The 21,249-nt window shown below is 50.5% G+C and overlaps 1 protein-coding gene across 1 annotated transcript in view; it reads right to left on the bottom strand.

Moving 5' to 3' along the window:
- Positions 1-752: 752 nt before the first annotated feature.
- The window catches only part of MACO1 (macoilin 1), a 74,022-nt gene continuing 53,525 nt past the window's right edge, over positions 753-21,249 (bottom strand). Inside the window, exons 7-11 of the mRNA XM_062190658.1 lie at positions 14,022-14,180; positions 12,571-12,753; positions 9,073-9,193; positions 6,898-7,072; positions 753-1,206 (exon numbers count right to left, since the gene is read on the bottom strand). Of these exons, the coding sequence (XP_062046642.1) occupies positions 1,004-1,206; positions 6,898-7,072; positions 9,073-9,193; positions 12,571-12,753; positions 14,022-14,180 (841 nt within the window). The 3' untranslated portion in view covers positions 753-1,003. The remainder of the gene's footprint in view (positions 1,207-6,897; positions 7,073-9,072; positions 9,194-12,570; positions 12,754-14,021; positions 14,181-21,249) is intronic.

The raw sequence follows: 21,249 nt of genomic DNA, 5'->3' as shown, positions 1-21,249 counted from the left end.
CCTTGGCACAAGAGCTGGGGAATAGTCAAGCTTCTTTTAAATCGTCAAACACAAGAAGATGAGAAGTGGAGAAAACAGTTAAATGAAATGGAAGGGAAAAAACCCCTAGACCGTAGCTTTTATTAGCCGCCGTTAGAGTCTCGCACGCACGCACGCACGCACGCACGCCGTCTGGCTCCCGGGCCGGCTGCTTTACCAGGGACGAGCACACAGCACACGGCACCTTCCGGGGGGAGGAACGCAGGACGCAGTGGCCGTGGCCACGCCGAGCCCAACTGCCCACCAGCGTTATGGCTGGACCCGCGTGAGTGTGACAGAGAAGACAGGGATGGGGGTGGTGGTGAGGACAACGCGTTTCCCAAGGCACCGAGGAAGGCTGCTGCCGGCCATCTCCTCGGCCTGAACACGCCAGGGGTACCAGGACTTCCCAGGCAACCCTGCACACGCCAGAGCAGAGCCCTGGCCTTCACTTACGTCACGCGCCTGGAATCGGAGGGGCTGGAGGGGCCACCGATTTGCTTCCTGTAACATCAGGAATCTTCTTTAATGTGGCCGGGGATCAAAGCTGTCGGCTTACTCCACTTCCACTCTAAAAACTAACTTTCTGTTATCAACCCGTGTGAATCCAACGTGCAGTTTTTGCTTTTTTTCCTTTTTTAAGAACAAAACAAAGGGTGGAAAAGCAAAAACTCTGGTTTTTTTCTCTTCAAGAGGGAACCATGTAGGAATACATAAAAGGCAAAATTGGCTACTTGAAATCCAAGAATGGTTTTAATGTGTTGGCCGAAAAAAATAAACTGCAAAGTTCTGTGAGGTCTTCTAAAAATTCACAAGAAAAACTGATGGGCAGCTCTGATCGGACCTGGGGTTAACTCCCGCCGGTTTGAAAAATGACAACATCTAGAGTCCCACAACATACAACAGAAACTTTTTATCTTGACTGCCATACACTCCCTTGTGACGCCTTCTGGTAACCAAATGGGGCAAAACACACGGCTGGTCTTCATTTCTTCAGGGGCTGGTAAACAGAGGCGTTGGGGTCAAGTCCAGAGGGGCTGGTCTCCACAAATTTGGAAGAGTAGTGGGGGGACACGGGGCTCAGGGGGCTGGTGGCGGCGCTGTACGTGATGCTGGGCATGACAGCCATGACCTCTGCTATCTTCTGCTTCAGGTCCTTGATCTCCTGGTCTTTCTGAAGGATTTGTCCTGGAAAATCAAAGACCCAGCGTCAGTGAGGAGGCGGGCTCAGCGGGCCGACCCCGCCAGCTCTGGCACAGCGGACGCGCCTCCAGGCTCGGCAGTCTAAGGGCGGATGAGCTTTTCCTCAAAGGGCCTCAGCAGCTATGTTGGGTGCTGGTGGGCCACGCGCTGTCTCCACCGTTTGCCTCCCAAGCCCCCAGCTACGGAGAAAGGTAAACACCAGTCTTGGCTCAGGAACACTGGAAGAGTAGTGAGGCCAGGACTGGCCTGTGGGCCACAGTTCAGTGATCCCTGGCTCAGAGGGAAGAAGCAACTCTGCTCACGCGGGTGTGACCGAAGACGTCAGTGCCCAGGGGCCACGTTTTAAACACGGCAGTCACCTCTGACCACTTCAGAGGGGTGTGGATTGCGACCTATGGCTCTACATTTTCTGACGTTTTTTCTGGAAGGATGGACCATCTCTGAGACACAGAACAGTCAAGGCCGCAGAACCGGTCACAATACACTTCTGCCTCCAGGTTTTCTTACAGAAAACAGACGCGGTTCCGTGCCTGCTGCCCGGGGTGGGGTGGGGGTGGGGGCACCGGATTCAGGCGTGACCCAAATTGCTCGCCCATGCCTCGGACCAACCGCCCAGGCTAGATTCTGCTGGTGGCTTCGGCGTCGTTATTTCGGTCAGCTTGGGCACAGCCCCCTCACTATGCTTGCTTCTTGACCCTGTCAGCTCCTGCCTGCTTCAGCCACTTCCCTCCGCAATTTAAAAAAAAATGTTTGCTATTTATTTTCATTTTATGTGAAAAGTAGACAAAGAAAGACAGCAAAAAATATCTTCTATCTGCTGGCTCACTTTCTAAATGCCTACAACAGCCAGGGCTAAGCCAGGCCCAAGCCAAGAGCCCAGAACTCAGTGAAGGTCTCCCATGCAGGCAGAGCAGGGACCCAAGTCCTTGAGCCATCATCTGCTGTCTCCCAAGGATGCGCATTAGCAGGAACCTGGATCAGAAGCAGAGACGACACAGTGGGTTAAGCTGCCACCTGTGACCTGTGACGTCAGCATCCCATCAGAGTGCCAGTTCGAGTCCTGATCCAGCTCCCTGCTAATGCGCCTGGGAAAGCAATGGAAGATGGCCCAAGTGCCTTGGCCCCTGTCACCCATGTGGGAGACCCGGATGGAGTTCCAGGTTTCTAGCTTTGGCTTGGCCCAGCCCTGGATATTGTGGCCATTTGGGCAGTGAATCAGCAGATGGAAGATCTCTCTCTCTCTCTTTCTCTCTCTCTCTCTCTCCTTCTCTGAGTAACTATTTCATATACAATTAAGAAAACTTAAACAAACAAAACCGCTGGAACTCGAGCCAGGCACTCCGACACGTCCAGCACCAAGCCCCCGCCCATGTCCCCTCCTGTGCTCTCCTGCTCTCTGTATTACTAACTCTGCGTGAGGTTTCTCTTTGCACTTCCTTGGAAGTGCTTTCCTGATCCTCCTATCTAACCAGTGCCCCACCTCCCAGGTCCTCAGCACACTCTGAACTTCTTCCTCGCTCATTCTTTGTACCAGTGATGGGAAGGACGGTCACCAGCACCTGGGGCTTCCCACGTGCCAGGCACCCATCAGCCCTAGCAGGTGGCGATTACCATCGTCATCGTTCACAGAAGAGGGACCAAGGCAGGGAGGGACTGAGAGCTGCTCAAGGGATGCCGCCAGGATTCAAGTCCAGGCGGGGCTCCAGACCGACACCCTGTTCCAGCCCTTGCGGCTGCTCCCCGGTGCCCATCTCTCTGCCGCACCACAAGCTCCTCCGCGGCACAGCCTACTTTCCCCTCAGCCCCACGCCCTGGGGCCCCACCCAGTGGCAAGCCGGGGCCCTGCAAGCTGGGTTTCTTCCTCAATGTCATTTCCTTATGAGACAACTAAAGCAGGACCTCCCTGTTTCCAAGCCCATGCAGCTTCCACCCTGCTCTGCGGCTCCCTGGTCTACCAGAACACTCAGAAGCAGCCTTCAGAAATGTAAACGCTTTAACAACAGCTTGTACGTGAGTTTTCCCACAGCCTAACAGAAAACCTGGTAATGTATCTGGAATGTGCGAGAGCTTGCTGGCGTATGCTGTGGAAGGACGCAGAGATGAAAGCCATTTCGGAACCAGGATGAATCAAATGATACAGAAAGCAGGGAGAAGAAAAACAAGAACGTCTGACTGTGATGACGAAGTTGTGTTTTGATGAGAAGACCCCCAGCACCCAGTGGAGGGGGGAGGAAGGCAAGGCAACCGCTGCCTCCTCTCCCTCCCTGCAGGTCCCCCGGGCGCCCAGCCGGCACACATCGCCTGCTCTTTGAACAAAACGAGGCTCAGCTGAACGCCTGACGCAGGAACCACACTGTCTTCCCCACGCAGATCTACACCGCACTTCTATCAGCAGCACCACGCAAACATCTCCAGCGCACTGGGGAAGACGGGGCTCCTGGGCCGACGCCAGGGCTGTCTCTCCGTGGCTAGTCTGAGACCAGGTGCTACCCTGCGCAGGGAGATTTTTTTCCAAGTTTGTAACCCAAGGGAACAGGGAGTGAAGCCAGGCAAAAAAGTCAGTGTAGGGTCAGAATCAGGACTCCTAGGCTGCTCTCTTATTTTTGCCCCTTTTTTAAATTTTGAGAGCAAGACACAAAGAGATGTATCCCACCCACAGGTTCATTCACTAAAGACTTGCAACAGCCATGGCTGGGGTCAGGCTGAAGCCAGGAGACAGAACCCTATGCAGGTATCCCTCATGGGTGCCAGGGACTCAAGTACTTGAGCTGTCAGCTGCCTCCCAGGGCGTGCAGAGCTGGGACCTGAGGAATCTCCTGCCTTTCCCCAAGTCCACACAGTAATGTTGCTGGGTTCTCCACCCCGCCTTCCTGCTCGGTCACCCAAGCCACCCCAAGTCGCTCCAGCGGCTTCACTAACTTCTCAGCTCCAGCTCCCTGCCCCCAAAGGTTTCAGTCTTGTTGCTGGGCGCTGGGCCCGGGCCCCCCGTTCCCGCTGACTGAGGACAGCTCTCGCCCGGCTGTCGGGGAGCATCTCCAAACCCACACACCCAAGCACACCATCCGCGTCTCACTCCTGCCACCTGTCTGCTCCTCCTCCTTGGTTCCAGCAGCCCTGTGCTCCTGGGTCTCAGGCATCTCCATGCCCCTTCCTCACCCGCAGGACCACCCTTCCCCCACAGCCACCACCTGTTTAGCTAGAAGACAGTGACAGTTTCCTAACTGGCCTCTGCCTCCACTCACTCTCAACCCCAACTTGCTGTTGGAAGATTTCTGGAGATAATGGCCAGAACCTGTCACCCACTTCCTCCAGAAACCTAGGGAAGGTATTTTTTAGTGCAGCTCCATTCACAGAGCACCGAATCACCCACTCTTTTCTTCCACGTCCCCCAGCTGGAGCTGCTGGACCACTCACCTGGACAGCCCCAGGCTCAGGTTAAGTGTTCTTCCCTAACATTCTCTGCTCTTAAAATTCATACTTCAGGAGCCGGTGTTGTGGTGTAGGGGGTAAAGCCGTGCCCATATCCCACATGGGCGCCGGTTCATGTTCCGGCTGCTCTACTTCTGATCCAGCTCTCTGCTATGACCTGGAAAAAGCAGCAGAAGATGGCCCAAATGTCTGGGCCCCTGCTATACCCACATGGGAAACCTGGAAGAAGCTCCTGGCTCCTGGCTATAGCCTGGCTCCACTCTGGCCATTGAGGCCACTTGGGGAGTGAACCAGTGGATGGGAGACCTCTCTGTCTCTCCCTCTCTCTCTCTAACTCTGACATTCAAATAAATAAATCAATCTTTTAAAAAAATTCACACTTCAAGGCTCAACGAATGTGCCTCCTTCATGAAGGCCTCCCTGATCTCGCCTCTGGTCTTCCTGGCCCCCTGCTGCTCCCTGACGGCAGCAGGCCTCTCCGTGAGTGCAGAAACCACCCTCAACACGGCCGAGCATCTGCCTCTGTCAGGAGTGGAAACGGAGCCTTCCGTAGGCTATGTCGACTGCGGAGCCAGGACAGGACGATCCAGCAGAGATGAGACTCGAAGAGGCTTCCTAGGCTAGGTCAGAGACTTGCTAAATGTCAAACAATGCCACTTTTCTCATATTTTTGGGGAAAAGTCATTTTTCAGAAATGTATGTTATTTATGTTGACATGTAACATGTTTATTATTTTAAAATGGAGTCCTAAATAAATGCTCTAAGTTTTAGTTTAGGCCCAGTAGCTACTGTTAGATGTATCCACTTACAAAAACCTCTTTGCGATGCACCAACCATTCCAACAGAATGAAGGGGTCCCCGAGGAGTTGGCACACCACTGCCAGCGGGTGCCTGGCCCTGCCATGTGCAGCCTCCTCTCTCCCGGGCATCCAGACAACGTGGCTACTCTCTGTGTTTCAAAATGTTCTGCAGCACTCAAATAAGCCCTCTCACTGACTAGGCGGCTCATCACTCTCTCCCCCAAAATCCACACCTGCCTCCACCGGCTCCCGCCAAGCCTTAGTGCCCTGCAGAGTAGGGCAGAGCTCCAGCTCCTCCATGGCCGCCGCCCGCCCCGGCCCTCCCCCACTCTCCTGCCAGGCAGGGCGGCCCCCTGCGGGGCTCTGCTCTGGTGGAAGTGCTGCCCCGGCCACTGAGGCTCAGCCTCTGCTCCATGCTGCCCATCGCAGGGCTCTTCTGTGAGCACCGGGTCAAGAGCAGACGCGCTCACCTGCTTCCACAGCTTTATTCTCACCATCGCACCTACTGCCATCTGACACATTCCCTGCTGGCTTGCTTGTGCCTGTCCCGGCCAGGGCCATGGCCCAGCACCCTCAGGGGCACACAGTAGGTCTCAGTAGCCACCACATGGAGGGGCTGCTCTCCAGGTCTTCCACCACTGCACCAGCCAAGGAGAGCCAGCTGCCCAAAGAATATCAGGTCCCACCTGGTCTGCGAGTCCTTAGCTAGCCTATTTCCTCTGCACAGATCGCCACTTCTTCACGGGGTCAACCCCTTCTCATCGTTCAAGCCCCAGGTCAGCCATCAGCTCCCTTGGGAAATGGCCCTCTCCATTTCTCCAGACTGGTTTGGTCCCTGCCTCTCTGAGCCCCTACTCTGCCAGCACCCTCTGATCACGCTACCGTTCTCTTCTTCAACACCGTGAGCTCCCAGACGCAGAAACTCCTCTGTACACCCTGCACCGGACTTTTCACATTTCAGAATACGACTGTAGACGGAATTAGCATGGGATTCCAACGTCTCTTTTTTAAAACCAACTTTCTTTTTTTGCTTTTAAAAATTTTATTTATTTGAAAGACAGACAGGGAAGGGGAGAGAGAGAGAGAGAGTGAATATGAATTCCCATCTGTCAGCTTACTCCCTAAAATGCCTGCAATAGCGGCCAGGACTGGGCCAGGCCGAGCTGGGAGCCAGGAACTTGAGCCAGGTCTCCCATTTGGGTAGCGGGGACTCAGCCATCTGCTCCCCAGAGGGCACACTGGCAGGAAGCTGGGACTGGGAGCAGAGCTGGGCCTCGAACCCAGGCACTGTGCGATGCCCACCCCTAGGGAGCACTACTTTTGCATGTCAGGCACTAGCCAAACCACTTCAGAAGAACCTGCGATGCCCTTTGGTTCAACGCCCTAGGAGGAGTCCCGCACAGCCTGCACGCCCCACCCCTCCCCTCCAGGGGCCCCGCCCTCCTACCCTGCGCAATCTCGAGCTGCCGCTTGGCGTCCCCCAGCGCCGAGAAGAGGTCCAGCTTGATGCGCGTCTCCGCGCTGAGGCTGTTCTCCAGGTGCTGGGTCTTGTCCTGCATGGCGGACAGGGCGGACATGAGCACCTCGGTGTCCTTCTCGTTCTCCTTGTACTTCCGCAGCTCCTGTGGAAACCACCAACATCGACATCAGAGCACAATGCTACACGGTAGCTGAGGCAGACTTCTGTCAGTGAGCCTGAAATCACAAATCCAATCCTGCTGTTCTTGACCTGGCCATGAGGACTCCGCCCTGGCACGGCCGGAGCCGGAGCTCCCGACTCAGAAAGGTGCCCAATGTTCCCGTACAGTGATGTGCACAGACGGCGCCGCCTAGCAAACAACCACTCGACTGTGGGGGCTGTGCCCGGGTCACAGTGGACTCTGCCTTTAGTCAAACCGTTTTCATGCAAGCCTCGTTCAGAACCAGGGAATGCCTTCCTTGCTGGCCACTTGCAAATGCTGCAAATGTTGTAGTCAAATTTGGCAAAACTTCTCCTGTCAACCTGCACTAAAAACCGTATACATTATTTTGACAGGGCAAACTGCAGAATAAGCCCACTTCAAATACTTGGAAATATATCCAATAAATATGTAGAGACCTGGTTTTCTGCATTTTTAAAGACAGAAATCTAAACTCATCGCAGAATATTTAGAAATACAGAGAAACTAAAAAATAAAATGAAAACATCAAAGTCCCATCACTAAAAATTCTGATACATTTTTAGTCCTTTTTATACACATGCATACCTCTTAACATAACCGAAATAATACCTATCATATGAAGGGTTTTATAAATAGTCTTTAAAAAATTTAACCTCACCTATTCTATCAAAGTAACATTTTTAACGGCTATATGATATTCTTGCATGGATACATACCACAATTTAAATCAATCTCTAAGATTAAGAATCTTTTTTTATAATATTTGTATATCACTGTCATGACCATCCTTGTGCACTTAACACTGGTGTGGTTTTAAAACACTTACCCGAGGCTGGATCTCTACAGTGGGAAACACTGACAGTGCACGGTCCCTCACGGGAAGCTACAGCCCCACAAGCCACGAATGAGGCCCATTCTGCAGCATCCGCACCAAGACGGGTATCTTACTTAGAAATTCTGTGCTAATTTCACAGGAGAAAAGTGATACCTAATTTTAATCTACATGTCTTCATGATTGATGAGGATATATTCTTCATGTTCTTATCATTTACATTTTTCTGTGAGTTATCTGTTTACATCCTTTGCCTACTTCTCTGCATACCTGCGCCTTCCCTATCAATTTAATGAGCAATTACGTATTAAAAGTATTACTTCCTCATTTATATTTATTGTAATATCTGTACCTTCCCCAATCAATCTTCATTTTTTTCACTTTGTGATTTCTTCCATTGCTTTTTTCATTTACAAAGTCTTTCCCTATTCCATAAGAAAATAAATTCAACTATTTTTGCCTGGTTTTTAAAAATGCGTTTTTTCTCCTTTATCTGGAATGTCTTCTTGTCTGGTACGAGAGGAGCTCCTAATGTTATGGTTATCTCCGTTCTTCAGTGTTCCAAAGCCTTTCTCTGACTGATGCTCGCCTCCCGCCCCTCTGGGGCCACCTTTGTGGTGCGTTGAGGCTTTGTGTCCAGGTCATCTACTGCAGCCCACTGGCTCGCCAGCACTGTCACAGGGTTCACACTGCCGCTAAGCATCTCACGCACGACCTTAGTCACAGATGTGCCTTTGAGGAGCTGATGCCAAATCCAGGTATACAGAGAGCCAGGGCACAGAGAGCCCCCAAAGTGGCCATTTACCACGTGCAGCTCAGGACCACAATCTGCAAGGCTCAGGGTCATTCAGGAGGTCAATGCCCTGGCAATGGACACAGGGTCAGGACTAGGAAGAGACACATCAATTCCTAGACCTGGGTCTAGAACCCGAAAAAGTTCAATGAATCTACAGGAAAGCAAACCCTGGTATAGAACATGCTAAGGAAGTATCACCTTTCAGGCTTGCATCAGAACCCGGTTATGTTAAACAGGACCTGAGAGGATGGTCTGGAGCTTCACATCTGTCTGTCACGTGGGGATTCCCAGACGCCCGGGTCACACCACGGTGCAGAGCAGAGCGCACGTTACCTGGACTTTCAGCTCCAGTTCTCGGATCTGGTCTTCCTTCACCTTCATGTCCATCGTGAGCTTCTTGCCCTCTGCTTCGAGTTCTCGGATCCGATTCCGTAAGGTTTCGGTGCACTCTCCCCTTTTGAAAAAGAGAAGGAAATAAAGGGATTTCAAAAAACTACAGGTTTATGGTTGTCCCTCAGAATCACATAGGGAACTGGCTCCAGGAACCCCCTACAGGTACCAGATACCAGGATCTATGGATGCTCAAGGCCCTTATATAAAAAGGCACAGTATTAGCATATAACCCATGCCCATCCTCCTGCATGCTTTAAATCAACTGCAGATTGCCTGCAGATCCAAGACCATGTAAATATCGTATAAACAGCTGTTAGACTGTGCAGTGTAGGGAATAATGACAAGAAAGAAAAGTCTGTACATGTTCTCTAAAGATGCAATTTTTCCCCAAAGATTATCTGTGGATGGTTAAATCCATAGCTGCAGAACCCATGGGTGTAGAGGGCCACGTGCACTTACAGTGCAGAGCCGGTATTTCTCCGATACTCCAGGGCCTGTCAAGTTTTAGCTTCTGTTCAAGAGACACATTCTCTCTATTCTTTGATAATTTCAACAGTGACTTAAAATTATTATTATCTACAGGAGCCAACAACTAACTTCTTCAATCCTTACATCAACATAGGATATACTCCCATTTCTCAGATGAGAAAACTGAAGCTACTTAGATATCATTTTACTTCAAAGTCATTGAGGCTTGTTGGTAACAGAACTGCAATAAGAACAGAGGTTTTCAGGGCTGGCACTGTGGTACAGTGGGTTAAGCTGCCAGCAATGCCAGTATCCCATATGGGCGCTGGTTTGAGTCCCAGCTGCTCCACTTCTGATCCAGCTCCCTGCTGATGACCTGGGAAAGCAGCAGAGGATGGCCCAAGTGCTTGGGCATCTGCACCCACTTGGGCTATTCGGATGAAGATCCTGGCTCCTGGCTTTGGTCTGGCCCAGTCCCAGCTGTTGTGGCCATTTGGAGAGTGAACCAGCGGAAGGAAGATCATTCTCTCTGTGTTCCTCCTTCTCTCTACCTTTTTGCCTTTTAAATCAATAGCTAATCTTTAAAAACAAAACAAAACAACCCCAGAGGTTTTCTAGCTTCCGCATCAGCACACTTCCCACCAGGCCATGGTGACAACACAGGGCACACAAAGCTGAGAGAGACGGAATGGAACACATGTTATCTCCAGCAGGGGGCAGTGAACTAGGGAAAAGCGCTTCCCTCTACTTTTGAGAGGCCATACGCTGGGAATTTCACCTGTGTTGAGTCACAGAGTCAACAGAACAAGAAGGGAGCAGCATTAGGCTGCCTCCCAGGGTTATGACAAAAACAAGTTAGAGAGCTAACGGCACCGAGCAGGCCCAGGCTGCTGCGCTGTTAGTGTCTAGGAGCCAGAAACGGCACGATGACTAGGCGTCCTCTGCCTACCGAAAAGGGAAGTGCAGACAGAGACTGGCTCAAGGATAAAAACGGTTCTAAGGATGGAAAGGGTGGCAGCAGGGGCCAGCCAGGGGCAGGAGCAAAACCAATGTGCCTCACTAGAAGCAAAAGGCTTTAGAGACGACACAAATACCCAGGGACTGACTCTCAGGCCTGGGAGACAATAAACAATACAGCTAAGGGAGCTGCCGTGTCCTCGGGGGAATTGCTCAAGAATGGCAGGTGCTAGATGAATTAAGCAGAGTACTGGCCACACTAGATTTTTTTTTTTTTTTGACAGGCAGAGTGGACAGTAAGAGAGAGAGAGACAGAGAGAAAGGTCTTCCTTTACCGTTGGTTCACCCTCCAATGGCTGCTGCGGCCAGCACATTGCGCTGATCCGAAGCCAGGAGCCAGGTGCTTCTCCTGGTCTCCCATGTGGGTGCAGGACCCTAGGACTTGGGCCATCCTCCACTGCACTCCCTGGCCACAGCAGAGAGCTGGCCTGGAAGAGGGGCAACCGGGACAGAATCCGGCACCCCAACTGGGACTAGAACCCGGTGTGCCGGCACCGCAGGCAGAGGATTAGCCTATTGAGCCACGGCGCCAGCCCACACTAGATTTCTGTTCAGGAAAATCTTCAAGCGCAGGCGCAAACCACCCCACATCCCAGGCAGGCTGGTCAAGCAAGGGTCTCTGGAGCCTGTCTGGCTGTTGTGGGCTTAGTGGGCTCAGCCATCTGCAGGCAGAGTCCTGGGGCAGGCAGGGCCACACAGGACGGGTAGTTCTCACTCACCATTACGTTCCAAAAGTGAAGTGATGACTCACCAGCTACTCTGCACATGCCAGAGCCCCAGGAAGGCTATGAACAAGCCAGAGGCTGGCAAGGGAGCTACTTGTTGAATTACAGTTGAATTATACCACATAGATACAAATTAGGTCTGACATTAAAAGTGAGACAAACAAAACAAATAGTAATTTACATCTGCCAACCCATGACTGATCCCCTATGCAGATGGACTTCATAAATATAAATACACACACACACACACACACGGAAAAGGGAAGACTCCTTCCTGATGACTGTCAGCTGTCCCCTCCCCTTGCTAGAAGTCAGCACTGCTAGATCAGTTTCTGGAATACTAACACAGGAAGTAGTCCCCAGGTCTCACCACTCCACAGATCTAATGCTATGCAACAGAGACTGATATTTCACTAATTTTCATCTCATTTGAGAGTTCATTGACATTCCACAAAGATAGGAACAGTGAGCATACAGTTGGTGGGCAACCAAGATTTAAAAAAAAAAAGATTTATTTATTTATTTGAAAGGCAGAGTTACGAGAGAAAGAAGGCGAGACACACAGAGAGATCTTCCTTACTCTGGTTTACTCCCCAAATGGCCGCAACAGCCAGAGCTGGGCTGATCCAGAGCCAGGAGCCAGGAGCCAGTAGCTTTTTCTGGGTCTCCCACGTGGTGCAGGGGGCCAAGTACTTGGGCCATCTTCTACTGCTTTCCCAGGCACATTAGCAGGGAGCTGGATTGGAAGTGGAGCAGCCAGGACATGAACTGGTACCCATATGGGATACGGGCACCACAGCTGGCAGCTTAATCTGCTATGTTATAGTGCTATGGCAACCAGGATTTTATCTTTCTCTCATTTTAAGACAAAAACTCTAGAAACACACACACACACACACACGAGTAGAGTGCGACGAGCACTCTGGGAAGGGAAGTCGAGCCCAGACGGAACCTCTCAGCACTCAGTAACCTAACCCTTGGTTCTGCAGAGGGTGACCAGGAGCCTTTGCTCTCAGAACAGTGAGTCCCCCATCCCGCTTTCTAGACGCGGTCCTAAGGATGACAGCACAAGGCTGCAGAGTTTAAACCAGCCAGCAAAACGGTACTTAAAAGCGACCCATCTGTGCTTGACTGCTAGATGTCCAACCCCGCCCAAGGCATCAACTTCCCACCTGTCCTGGCACAAGGAAAGCCAACCATGGATCACCCTCTCAGGTGGCAGCCATACCTAGATGCAGCAGCAAATGCAACAGCCCGGGCAGCAGTGGCTTCTTCTAACTTCTTCCGCTTTTTCTCCTCCAGTAATTGCTTTTCCACAAAACTTCGGGCTTCCTGCTCAGCTTTCAGCTTCTTCTCCAACTGGCTGATGTTCTGCTTGTCTTTCTGCTTCATTTGCACAGCATTGTGTAACCTAGAGGGAAACAATGTCACACAGTCTTAAAATGAAAACACTCACTCAGCGCCCTTAAGAAACGCGGCCTCTCAGCATCCTCCTAAGGCCCAGTGAGCAGGAGGCCCGAAGAGCCAGCTGCCGCGCACGCACTGCTGGAGTGCCCAGGGTCAGGACGCCGCGCCGGTATCTGACAATTCCCAAACACCAACAGACCAACTGCCTCGCAAGACACAGAACCAGACCCAGCGCCTGCTCCAGGTACATGATCTTCCCAAGGCAGGTCAGAAAAGAAGACAGAACGCTGCTAGCAAGGGACTCACTGCAGAATGACTCTAGTGTCCTGAAGCCCCAGGGAGGAACTCCAGTCCCCCACAGTCGCACTGATGGGACCAATCCCTCGGAACCCAGGGTAAGGGGCGCGAGGGGAGAAGTCTTTCCTGAACACAGCTGTGCTGCACCTGGCCTTTCTAGTGGCTCCATGTTTTCTAGGTGGCTCCAAACCAGTCTCTTAGAGCCATGGGATGCTTCATTTCGGTTGGAAATTTCAGCCGTATGGCCCTCACCTGCAGTGCTACCTACCAACACCAGGTGAGCTTACCAGGGAGGGTCTCTAGGCAGCAATGCTAAAACCACCACCAAAGTTGGCCAGAAGCAATGGAGAAGTTATCTGCCTATAACGGCTCTAGCTTTTGAATTATAATCCTTAGAAATGGTGGCCTCCTTTCTCGATAGAGAAAGCTCAGCATGTGTAACAGGAATCACTACCACAGATACACGCTGCTTAGCAACTGAGAAAGTCACTCAGACCCACGGTGAATCAACAAGTAATCCTGGAGTGAATGAATGGAAAGCTTGGAGGAGTTCAGACACCGGAGCTGGCCTTCTGCCTGCCTCTTCTAATAACATCAAAGTTTAGCATCATTAGCGCCTGCCAGAAATCAGAGTCAGTATCAAAGCTGGATCCTCTGAAAACATTCAAAAGAGCAAAATGTTCAAATTGTGGCAGAACTACTTCTTATCAGTTTTACTTACATTATCACAAAAGCTCAGAACTTTTAGATTAAGACACTACTGAGAGAAGACAAACAGTAACATTACTAAACTGTTTTATTGCAAGGAAGTTCTTGTAGTTTCATATGTACGTTGACTCTCTGCTATTTTAAGCATGCCGTTTGAAAACGTCCCTGGTAGGTCACCGTGAGTCCTGCACGCCACCCCCCAAACAAGAGGCACAGGGAGGCCACCGCGCGGGCGCCGGCCCAGCCCCAGGCCGGGGGGGCACATACTTGTTCTGCAGCAGCTCGTTCTCCTGCCGGAGCTGGCCCATTTCTGAGCGGATCCCTCGCTCTGTGCTCGAGAGGGAGCTGATCTGACTGCGCAGCTCCTGTTCCACTTGCCGACTGGCTTGCAGGTCAGCCTTTAACTTTTTAATGTCTTGTTCCAGCCTGCAAGGAAAAACACAGTGATTTCATCTGGAGAGGGCCCACAGGGTTCAGTGACAGACTCGGGCTGAGGCGCCCCGGAGCTGCTGGGTGACGGCAGAGGCCCCGGCTGGCAGCTCTTGCCCTTAGGCCTCCTGACTGCAACAGAATCTGTGGAGTGATTCCCACCTCCTTCCACTAGGGGTAACTTTCGATTCCCCCAAATGTCTGAACTGACAGGTGAGGACGGCGCTTCTGAGTACCCGCGCTGCTAACAGGAGGGAGGGACGGCAGAGAAGGCGACTTGTCCACGCCCCTCAGCTGGAGACGCAGCACACTGCGCTCTGGGACATCTGACAGCTCGGAATCTAGCGTCTGGGACCCCCTCCCACCACAGGCCTAGGGAAAACAGTGTCGGCAATGCCTCCTGGACTGTGGGCTTCCTTGCAGAAGATGCTAACAGAACTGGAGCCTGCGGCAGAGGGGAGCACCAGCCTCAGCACAGTGACAATCCCGCGTGCCAGGAATCACAAGAAACTCCACCCGTGAACTGAAGCCTCTATTCTTCCATGGCTTCCTCGGCCCCACCTGTTTTCTTTAACACAACGGAGTTGCACTTTAAGCCACATGTACGGGGAGACCGACAAATGCACAGGTCATACTGAGAAGGCAAGCAAACAGGTAAAATCGGGTCCATTTCTCTGGGAGAGGACTTTACAAAATCTGCAGGGGCAAGAGATGCATAACTGAAAGATAACACATGGAGGGCTACGATCAGACCTGTACTACAAGGAGCAACGGCTACAGCTATTGTTTCGTAAGAACTTTGGTGCCAAGCACTGTTCCCTATAGGGGCTCTAATGGTCTGAACTCACTCCATCTGTAAAACCGTGGGCTGGGTGCAACTGTTATTCCCATTTTCCCAGATGGAGAAATCTGGGCCAGGAAGGCTGAAGCCCAAGGCCCTCCCAGGCAGCAGCTGCAGGGTCCATTCTCTTCACCTCTAGGCCAAACAGCAGCTTCGTCATCCACAGCAAGGCAGTGCTACCTGTGTTCGCAGAGATGGGAACTGAGTCAGGCGCTGAAGACTGGCAACATCTGGAGTAGTGGAAGGGAGTGGGCGACATTCTGGGGGGAAAACGGCCTCAAAAACCTACAGGTGGGAACAGCCACAGATATGAGAGGCAAGACAGGCCTCAGAGGAAGGCTTGCGCTAGGAACAGTGGGAAAAGGTAGAACAGGTGTGTCACATGGGGCTGTGGACAGTGGCACTGAAGTTCAGGCCAGGGAGAAGACACTTTCTTCGTCCGGATACAAACTCACAGGCAGGTACAAGTCAGTGTGCTCGGATGAGACGTGCTGAGCTGTGGACTGCGCACACCAGCAGAACCACGATTCCTGAGGGGCAATGGCGAGTAGTCTTTGGGGCTGTCAGCTCAAGGACTGAGTCTGGACAGACTCCAAGGCCTATCATAGTGGTCTGCACTTACTCAATACACAGTGCCTAATCTCCCTAAGAAAATCAAAGAGCAGCCCGAGTTACTTATCTACCTTTAGGCCACTTATGGAGATTTCCAAAACCCCCAATCACAAAATACTGATGCAGGCATTCTGTAAATGCAGCAGCCAGATCTCCCGCCCAGTGCCTGGGAGTGCAGCCTAGAAACCTTGTGTTCCAGAAGCCACACTGGGTCTCCTGACACCACCAGCTCCCCAGGGAAGGGTCACAGGACTGCACGCCACACACTCCCTATTGCCAGGGTCATTCCAGTGGAACGTGCTCTTGGAATTGCTCTGAACACACCAGGTCACCACGCCGTCCTTCATCCCCCAGTCACTCAGCGATGTACCGAAACAGTTCAATGCTGTCAGGGTATCCCCAGGAAGAGGCTTGGCTAAAGAATGTGTTGGGTAATTTACCTTTCTTGAGAAGTGGATTTCACAGTCTGAGGACTGCATTTTGGGTAGTAAGGGTGGCTTTCTGATGAGACCAGTGGACTCAGTAGCGTCAAGCACTGGGGCTCAGGGGCAGGGCTCTAGACACAGCTGCAGGGCCGATGGCGAGACCCTCAGCAAGGCCGGCCTGCCTCTTCCAGGCTGCCGCTCCCTTGCTGGAGGCTGCTGCTCTCAAAGCCCCTGCCGGGCTGCTCTCGGGTTTCTGGACCTGACACACTTACGGCCGGCTGCTGACTCGCTTCTTCAGATCAGCAAACCGTGCAGGGTCACATGCACAGGCACGGGAATCAAGTTCCACACAGCCAGCCTGCTGAGGTCCAACTGGGCCACAGTGGGCAATCAAAGAAACATTAAATCTTCGGAGGCTAGAGGTCATGGTTTTGTATTATTACTCTCTTCCATTTTTCAAGCTTTAAAGGCCAAACTAAGAATAACAATATTTACTTGGAGTAAAATTCTAGTTTCTTGAAAAAAATGTAAAAATCTAAAAGAGCTAATACAGTTGAGATCAAAATATCAGAGTGCAACTTCTGGAGACTGGGGAACACCATGCAGCTAGGACAATGCTGTCAAAGACTAACGGCAGCACGATACAATGGAAAGTGAAAGAGCGGCTCACTCGAGATCCTAAGTTACACACTGCAGGTTTGTGCACTGCTCTGCGTGTGCGTTACACACCAATAAGAAAGCATGTGAAACATACAGAGCTCCATCTCAGGAGACAGAGAACTAAAACAAGTCACGATTTTCCTAACTGCAATCATTCATTTTGTAAAACTCAGAATCACTGTTTTCCAAACAGCTGCAGAAAGCCTGAGAGTTGGCACCAGCGCCCCCAGTTTAAGAAACACCAATCTCTAGGTACAGTGCCTAACGACACACAGGATAAAAAAGCACCAGATATCAAATTTCTCAGTTACTTTTCAAATTTATGCCAGACGATGTTTTACTCCCTTTCTACACAAAGCATTAATTTCACCTTGAACATTCACTATATTTTATTTTATTTTAATTTATTTTTTTAAAATTTTCAAACCCTTGTGTGAAGGGCTGACTTTCAATAGATCGCAGCGAGGGAGCTGCTCTGCTACGTACGAAACCCCGACCCAGAAGCAGGTCGTCTACGAATGGTTTAGCGCCAGGTTCCCCACGAACGTGCGGTGCGCAACATTCACTATATTTTAAATCTTTACTGATGAAGGCTGTAAAAATGGCTTATAATCCCATATTGGATTTACTCTTTATAAAAGTGATCCCCAATCAGTATCAAAAGCAAATACAACACGGGCGGGTGTTGTGTTGCTGCGGGTTAAACCACTGTTTCAACATCAGCATTCCATACTGGAGTGTCAGTTTGAGTTCCAGCTGCTCCACTTCCATATAGAATATAAGTAAATCACACTTCCAATAAAAATATAAGTAACTCACAATTCTCTCATCCAGGCGGAATCACTCACTGTATACATTTGGTCTATTTCTTTTCTGTATGTCTTTTTTCTTGTTTTTTTTTTTTTTTTCTCACACATGGAAATATATTTCATACTAGTTAAGAGTACTACAATACATATCATAAACACCTTCTCACATTATTAGGTACCTGTCATAAGGAATTATTGTATGATACACCATTGTATGGATGTACAATATGATCTTATGTTCTAAGACATATCTAAATTTTTGCATTTACTCAATAGAAAACTATACATCATGAGTTATAAAATAATTATGTGAATTAGCAAGTTGAGCTGGATTAAGCCAGTCAAGTGCTGAGAGCATTTACTCAACAGATAATCACTATTTGACTTAATGGTATACTTAACCCTGTGGCACTGAAGGTAAAATGCAGACACATGATTTACTAGTGTGAAGACAAGAAGGCTGATTAAATGGTGTTAAGAGGTTAATGCAAAATCTTCAAATGTACTCATGGAATTTTATTAAATGTCAACAGCTGCAACCTAAATTAGAAGCAAGTGGTCAGAAAGAAAATGAGGCAGAAGTAACAGTTTATAATTTTTGCAAATAATGTCAGTATATAAGGATCAAAAGAACAGAGGAAAAAATTCACCTGCAAGCTTCAGAATTGAGTCCCCTTTCTTCCCTTCACTACGGAATGCTCCTACTAACAGCTACAATCTCATCCCAAAACAAAGAGAAATTGAACCAGACACTCCTTAGCCAAACTTTAATAAGGCTTAGCCAGGAACTACGTAAAGGCACTTCCTGCCCGCACAGCTCCGCGGGACCAGTTTGCACCTTTACGAAGGTCTGTCTCATGGCATCACTCTGGAGACAGGTAGGGCCCATGGCAAAGCTGATGTCTACAAGAATTATGTCCGTATCTGTAACTGTACAACCCGGGATTCTAAACCCTTGCCTTCCTAGCCATTTTACAGAGAACTGCAAGAGTCCCCAACGTGCAGGAGCTGTGAAGCCAAGTCCCCAGGTAAGAGCTGGGACTGTTCCCCAGCAGCCCTGCCTCAGGCCCCAGACTCAGTGCCAGACTGGACTCCAAAGCAAAACTGCCAGGCTGAGGACCCTTCTGGTCCACTCTGAACTGTAACTATGTTTTCCCTTCTCCTTGATCTTACCCAACTGAGGCAATCAATAATGTGAATTATTGATACTTGCCTAATTTTAAAAGGAAAAGACTTCCATTTTAACCAGGGGCCATCTCCTAACTAACCGAAAGAATGAAGTTCAAATGTTAGCCTCTGGTAGGCCAAGTGTGTGTCTGGAAGGTGGACACCTGACAGTAAAACAGTACCAGGATTCGTGTGCCTGCTTTCACTTGAGGCATGGACTAAATACCTGAATGGCAGGGAATACCGCATCTAAATGTCTGTAGTTCGGATCTTTGGCAGATGACTGCATTGCAGCCCACAGCACTACAACTTCACCGCAGGTTTAGAAGACGGCCAGTAGCAAGGGTTTTATAAAGCCTGCCCGAGGCTTCAGGGTCCTGACCCTGCGCACAGAGCAGGTCGGAGGCAGGGCCGCAGCACAGCTCCCCAGAAAGCAAGCCCTGAAAAACAGGCCGGAACTCCACCGAGGGACGAGCAAGCTCCCAGCACTCTGGGAAGCAGCTTGCCCACATCCCTGAGGGCTGCTGCTGGCCCTCCCAGGCCCCTGGGGAAGACGAGGGGCGCTGCTGGTTCTCTGAACCCTCGCGAGTTAGGGACACAGGCACTCTAGGCTCTGCAAGGCAGACCTCACGCTGCTGCTCGCTCGAGAGTCAGCTCCACGTCACGCAGCCCAGCGGTGAAAGGCGGCTTTTCTGCAGGCCCCGCACACCTGCCAAAACGACACAGTCCTTGTTCCCAGACAGCTCTGCCTTGAATTCCACCGCCCCCTAGGAAGACACGGCCTCCATTCTTCAGTCTCAACCATTCTCCAAGGTCCAGGTACAAAAACTAAACTCTCCAGCATGAGGTGCTTTGCTTCCTTCCCCTCTGAAACTGAATTCCGCCCTGGCCCCTAGCACTTCCCACCTGGCGCTGAACCACTGCCCTGCGCTGGGTCTGTGGTGGGGGTTTGGTCTTTTCCTTGCTATGTATTTCATTCCTAATACGACTGGAAGTCCTTTCAAGCCAGGGACTGACTGAGCTACAAAATTAGAAGTTTGGATTGCATTTCTGAAGTTTCTTCCAATCCTGACAGATCACATTGATAATCCTCATTCCGCGTCCACCTCTTCAGTGCTCAGAATAGAACGCGGTCAGTGTTATGACATTCGAGGCTCTGGAGACAACGTAGCTACAGCGGGCCACCAGAGTTCTAATTTAAATCTGCTGAAGGAGAGGAGGCTGAGTGGATGTTTACTTACGGAGCAGGCAGGTGCACATGAGAAGAATGAATGAAGAGCAGCTGCTTCATCTGGGTAAGTACCTGATTCCATTAGGAGTCCCCCGGCATACATTAATCAGACCAGACAAGGCTTGTTTAGGGACCACACAGCTGTCTGCACAAAGCTGCACTCGTAAATCAAAGCTCTGTCCCCAGAAGCAAGGCCAATTACCCTCCGTACCCCACGCTGCAGGTCTTCCACACCAATAGGACGAGCAGCCTGGGTCACTCAGAGAAACACGTACTCTGAGTCCATGTGCCCTGCTACGTGAGGCCTACGATGACCTGAACCTGCGCCAGCATCTTTTATAAACCACAGCTTTGGGGCCGGCGCTGCGGCTCACTAGGCTAATCCTCCGCCTTGTGGCACCGGCACACCGGGTTCTAGTCCCGGTCGGGGCACCGATCCTGTCCCGGTTGCCCCTCTTCCAGGCCAGCTCTCTGCTGTGGCCAGGGAGTGCAGTGGAGGATGGCCCAAGTGCTTGAGCCCTGCACCCCATGGGAGACCAGAAGAAGCACCTGGCTCCTGCCTTCAGATCAGCGCGGCGGCCATTGGAGGGTGAACCAACGGCAAAAGGAAGACCTTTCTCTCTGTCTCTCTCTCTCACTGTCCACTCTGCCTGTCACAAAAAAATAAATAAACCACAGCTTTGGAAATACTGACACGCAGCTGCCTCAAGTCTCACTGTAATCACTACAACTGCTTACCAGGCACAGGTGTCCGAAAACAAACACCCTGACGACTCGATGACCAGGTGGAACCAATTAGACTGCTTCCTAATCTGGCCAACACACAAGGTGCACGCGTTAGTTTTCCTTAAGGAATGCACAGAAAGACAGAAAAAGAATCCTAGAAACTTTCACTTAGGGAAATGTGTGGATTTATTTAAATTCTTTAACAATAAAACTGTGTCAAAAGTGGTATTTTTAGTAAGGTCCTTAAAGGAGTAGGGTCTGATTTAATAGTCTATCAAAGTCTTCAAAATATTTCTATCTGTTGATGCAGCAAGTGGGAGATGCACACAAAGATTTATGTAAAAGTGCTTATGTTGCAATAAGAAAAAGATGCGAAGCACTTAAACATTCCATAGAAGACTGGCTAAATTATAGTACATCCATGTATCTGACTGCATTTAAAAATCAAATCATTAAAAAACTCACTGAGGAAGATTATTCAATGACATGGGAGAATTTCATGATCGAGTTGGTGAAAAAAGTTATAAAGCCTTATATGGCTGGCGCTGCGGCTCTCTTGGCTAATCCTCCGCCTGCAGTGCCGGCACTCCGGGTT

The sequence above is a fragment of the Lepus europaeus genome, chromosome 5 (assembly GCF_033115175.1).
Source record: "Lepus europaeus isolate LE1 chromosome 5, mLepTim1.pri, whole genome shotgun sequence".
Classification (NCBI taxonomy): Eukaryota; Metazoa; Chordata; class Mammalia; order Lagomorpha; family Leporidae; genus Lepus; species Lepus europaeus.
This window is presented reverse-complemented; position numbering and strand designations above follow the sequence as displayed.